The sequence below is a fragment of the Castanea sativa genome, chromosome 5, assembly GCF_040712315.1.
Source record: "Castanea sativa cultivar Marrone di Chiusa Pesio chromosome 5, ASM4071231v1".
Classification (NCBI taxonomy): Eukaryota; Viridiplantae; Streptophyta; class Magnoliopsida; order Fagales; family Fagaceae; genus Castanea; species Castanea sativa.
Genome location: NC_134017.1, coordinates 66,290,304 through 66,295,595, shown reverse-complemented (window position 1 = coordinate 66,295,595; position 5,292 = coordinate 66,290,304). Strand labels below are relative to the sequence as shown.

The window sequence follows — 5,292 nt, the reverse complement described above, 5'->3', positions numbered from 1 at the left end:
CTTCCCAATTTTTTTCCATGAATGATCCATAAGGTTCCATCAATATTTCCAAATTATCCATCTCTCTCTCCCTCTCCATGTCTATGTCTCTCTCCATTTCTCTCTCCATCAGACAATGTATGCAATCCTGCTTTGTTACATAGACTGCTCACAATTTAAAGAAAGTTACTGGTATCTACTACTTTGCTTGCTCCACTAACAAAGGTAACCATCCATTATAACAATGAAGAAAAATGTTCTAGGCTGTAATTTTTCTTTTTCTTTTTTCTTCTTCCAGCTTTGCCCGACCATTTTTCAATGAATTAGCTTGGTTTTCCTGTAAGAAAAGATGGACTTCAGTTTCAATTTTTTAAAAGAGTTCATAGTAACGTTCTTATAGAGTCAAAATCTGTTGTGTATTGATACAATTATTTTTATTGATTTCGTTAGTACGGACTAAATGAGCATAAGTGTGTAATTGTGTAGCTTTTAATAATCATATTTATCATCACACCCCGAGGAATATATACCATGCGATCCGGTGCCCCTCACTATAAACTGATTGGTCACCTTGTGATTTGGTACAATTTTAGACCATACAATTCAATGCAGTTTTATCTATGCTGTGCTGGGCCTTTTATTCCCATTTTGGGCTAGTTTGGACTTGCCCAAATATCTTTCTTTTTTTTACTTTGTTTTGGGCTGATTTAGAATAGGCCGATGGGATTTTAGTTGTAAAAGAGTTTTTAGTTGTAAAAGTTTTTAGTAATTTTTAATTATAGAAAAAGATATAGTATTATTACGTGCGGTGAAGTCCGGTTTTCTAAAAACAAAACCGCAACTAGTTTTTGCACCTCCACCATGGTTGGTGGTGCAGTGACCACATTCAACAGCGGTTTAGGTGTGGTCAGGTAGTTAGGGCCGTTTTTGGTACACCCCTCCCAATGTCAATAAAATAGTAGTTTTCACAAAATCATAGAATTAAAAAAAACAAACAAACAAACAGATACGTAATTGACTCCCATCAAATGCAGAACAATGCTCTAGGGTCAAGAAAAATCATATGTTAGCAGGGAGTGTACATGCCGCTAGAATGACCTAAGATTGACAACCAATTTAAGTTATGGATTTACTCTTCCATATCTTTACAAACACCATATCAGAGATCCAGTTTACATTCATCACCAAAGATTTATTACATAAAATGTCTTTGTTGAGGCAGTATCCTTTTAAGAAATTATAAAAGAAAATTTTAGTTTGTTCAGGCTGTCAAGAGGGAGCTGCCTTCCTTGATGAGAAAAAACACACTGCCACCATCTTCCATTGAAATTCGAAGTTCTTCATCAAGGTATGTGGTAAGTAACCATGATTCAGTATTGCTGTTTGAGAAAGAGAACTTCAATGGTGGCTGGCTGGAAATGGTCTTCGCAACAGATGAAGCTGTGTCTTGAACAGAGTTGAGTAAGCCCTTGAAGGGTGTAAGGTCAATCTTTTGCCCCAGAAATTCCACATTTTCGGGTATCACTAAGGAGTCAGTTAATTGGGGAATCCCAATAATGATACCTTCTTCAAATTTGATCTGAATAGAGGGAGAAAAAAAAAAGTAAAGGGCTAATTTAGAGCTAAATCCAAAGCTTCAAAGTTCTCTAAGGTGTGATAGAACAACATGGCCAAAGAGAATCTCTGAATGCAGAAGGTACTTGGAATATAATTTTGATTTGCACCCTTTAATGTGTGGTCCTTAACAGAGATTTGAACCATATATGCAAGAAATATTCTATAACTTAAGATTGCTGGACTTGTAGGCATAATTAGTGATTGATGAGAAAGGATAACATTAATAGAAACGAAAATAAAACCTGCACACTCTTTGGACTTCGGACTTCAAACCTGGCACTGGTACTAATTGAAGTTGTAGCCAATGGCCCGGCCAATTGGACAATATTCTGGACGGTAACATTTTCTGAGTCAATTATCTGTGATATTTCTTCTACCGTCACTAAGGGCAGTGCACCCCTTGACAACAATGGGAATAAACCTGCAAAAGATGTGTAACTGCTCCACACACAAAATTCAATTCACCATGTCCATGACTATTCTCATGAGTACTAGAAGAAGAAACATGAGAACTCTTATGAGAGAAAAACAAAAACAAAAACAAATCTTGTTGTTTCATGATATATTTCCAATATTAATTGTTGCTATACATCAACTTCCAAGGATAACTACAAACCATTTCTCAACAAATAGCTAACACATTAAGTAACAACGTCATGCCAAATTGTTTTTTTTTTTTTTTTAGAGATAACTACAATATGTTACTAACCCTGTATCTCAAACCCTTCTCCCCTAGACCCCAAGCACTTTGTGCATGGGGAGATACCTATTCGGCTACAAGGCCCTTGTTCAAATCGAATTTTTTAGGTTTTGCTTTAAATTAATTATCTTTGCCAGACCTATAAAGTAGCGGAATGCCATATGTAAAAACAATAACAGATCTAGAGACCTCTATGCAAGTATGCATGCCTCACATAACAAGAACTAGATGAGTGTAAAGATGCACCATTCTTGGGTTGATCATTTTGATCCTGGCTACAAAGTTTGTACACAACCCAAGTCCTGTGGAATTTAGCTATGGTGGATGTCTGAATTCCATGAAGGGGGCCAAACCAAATTACAAAGCAACATGATTATCACAAGTCACAAACAGCCTAGAGTTGGATTCCTGTCGGTCTTCTAACACCAACAAGCACATATAAGAAGTCTATTCTACATTAAAAAATTGTAGTACAAATGGATGTCTTGTCTTTTTTTTCTAAGTCTTTTCTACCTTAAACAAATGTAGTTCAAATGGATGTCTTGTCAAAACTTCATAAATTTTGCCTTTAGTGAGTTGCTTAGTTTCACTGTAGTAGAACATGCGGCTCTTGTCTCAACTATGTCATCTGAACATATTTCTTTCAAATCTCATTGTTTATATCTTTGTTTTCATGAAATTACTGATTACCCCCAAAACTTAAGCTATTAGAAAATTATAAATTTAATCATTTAATCATTATTTGATCGCGAGTGCCTTTTAACTAGAGCCCATTGGCATTAATCAAGGTGTTAAAGATCAAACTGCAAGACACAAATACAATCTCATATTGCCAGTTGAATCATGAACACTTACTGGAATGCTTTCTACAAAAATATTCTTACTCTACAAGAATCTTACTAAGCAATTACTATAATATAGAGAAAGTTTATAGGCTCAACTAAAATCTCAAAACATTTTCGGAACAACCTTGTTTTGAGTTATGTTGGATCCGGCTATAATCTTTCTTATTTTATTTTAACTTAGGTTGGTCTAACACCTCATTTTTTTTTTTGGTAAAAATGTTGTGACTTGAGAAATTATGACCATAGAAGAACTCATATACTAATAGTCTAATACACCACTCCACCAACAAAAAAACTTCTTAGTTTCCAAACAAGATTCATCGAATGATATTAATCATATTATCACCTTTCTTACTATCTGGTCTAGAACTCCTAAAATTTTATGAAATTTTCCATTTCCAAAGGAGAAAAACACCAATTGAACCAAGCAAGCTAGTTACTTCTCTACTAAGATTTAATTAAACAAGTTTCAGAATTTCCCATCACTTTTAAGCTTTTGATGCACATGTTCATATATGATAATATTAAAGCAGGTAATCCTGAGAGTTCGAACAGTGTAAACAAACACTTACGCGAGAATCCATTTCCCATTGAGAAGAGTCAAGGCCTCAGTGGGTGCAGGGGTGGGATTTATCGCCTCCAGCTGCGTGATAAGCTCGGTAATCTCGGCTCTTGCCTCGCTCGTCGCACTTAGCCCCCGGTTAGTCCCGTGAAACGAGGTCACCAAAGCCTTCTTCAGCCTATCGATCTCGCTTGGCTCCACCGTCTTCACCTCCTTCTTCTCCTCTACCTCCGCCACCGCCACCGGCACCTCTTCCTTCTCAGGACCCAACTCCTCTTCGCTCCCCGCTCCGACCCGGAAACTCGGCCTATCCCGGACCAATTCCCCGGTCCAAATGCGGGTTTCCTCGACCCGTTTCGCTCCGATTTTAACAGAATTTGGCGCAAAAACTGAAGCTCTGGGAGTGAACTGGGTTTGTGGAGTGACCACTGAGAGAGTGAATTGGCTTAAGTGTGACACAAAGGCCATTTTATCAGTGTTGATTTTGGGTTTTTCTTTGCTTGAGAGAGAACAGTGAACTGAGAGTTAAGAACAGAGAGTAGAGTTGATATATACATCCCAGTCCCACCAGCTTGCGAGGAAGCATACCCTCGTAACAGGGTATACTTCCTCGTACTGGGCAACGATACCGCCTACCTAGTTTTGACAACAATGTTGCTAGAAAAGAAACGTGCGTGCGCAAAACACTTGGGGACACAGAGGTTGTCCATGTGTTCGACAAGTGTATGTGAAGGCACTGGAGGAAAATAAGCCGACTTTAAACGAAAGGACCCTTCATTGTATTTTGAGCATTCGTTCATTCATTGATTATGCTGCTGGGATTTGAACGGCAAAATTGATAACAGTGTGTGTACGCTCTAATCAATGATTGTGATTGGGTTGGGACATGGGCAAGGAAAAAAACTAAAAAACTTTGACATCGAAATAAAGCGGAGCCTGGGCGTCGGCAAATTACATTTTAAAGTCAAAGGCCCATAATAAACTTTCGGCCAGAAAGAAGAACAAAAGCGAAGCCCATAACAGTCATGGGCTTAACATCCAATGCAGCTCCACTTCTATATCTTTTGCTCGTAACCCATCTTTTATTGGATAGGAAATCATATTCTTTCCCTTCTAGAAATGAAGTAGCCATAAGATTATTTTTGGGCTCTGGGATTTTTGCTATAGAAATTAGGAAAACACCCTACGTAGCCCAGAATCTTAGACATTGGGCAGCTTTTTGTAATGCTGATGTGACCATATTATCTCTTGGCTTCCTAAGTGGGTCATTAGCCCAGAGTAAGGAGATGGCCTGGTCCATCACTCCGTCTAGCTATCTGATTTTCTTCCTCTTAAAAAAAGATCTTTTTTATTAGGACTTCGATATTGTATTTTGTCTGACCCTAAAATTTGATGAAAAAGTGAGCTTAAAATTAAGGATTTGGTGAATTTAGTAGTTAAACTGTGTTTTTTATTGATTTCAATCAATTTTATGGGATTAACCAAGTTTAAATTAAAGACCATAAAATCCGCTACAAATTGATTGTCCTTGAACAAAAGTCATGCCTGAATTGGGCGAATTACTGTGAAAACATGAAAATTGTTACATT

General features: G+C 37.4%; 1 protein-coding gene across 1 annotated transcript; it reads right to left on the bottom strand.

Annotated features, from left to right (window-relative positions):
- Positions 1 to 1,121: 1,121 nt before the first annotated feature.
- Positions 1,122 to 4,484, bottom strand: LOC142633590 (plastid-lipid-associated protein, chloroplastic-like). The gene is made up of 3 exons (XM_075807836.1): positions 3,714 to 4,484; positions 1,839 to 2,034; positions 1,122 to 1,558 (listed from the first exon to the last, which is right to left on the bottom strand). The coding sequence occupies exons 1-3, from the start codon at positions 4,169 to 4,171 to the stop codon at positions 1,241 to 1,243; spliced, it is 972 nt and encodes a 323-aa protein (XP_075663951.1). The 5' UTR covers positions 4,172 to 4,484; the 3' UTR covers positions 1,122 to 1,240.
- Positions 4,485 to 5,292: the final 808 nt, after the last annotated feature.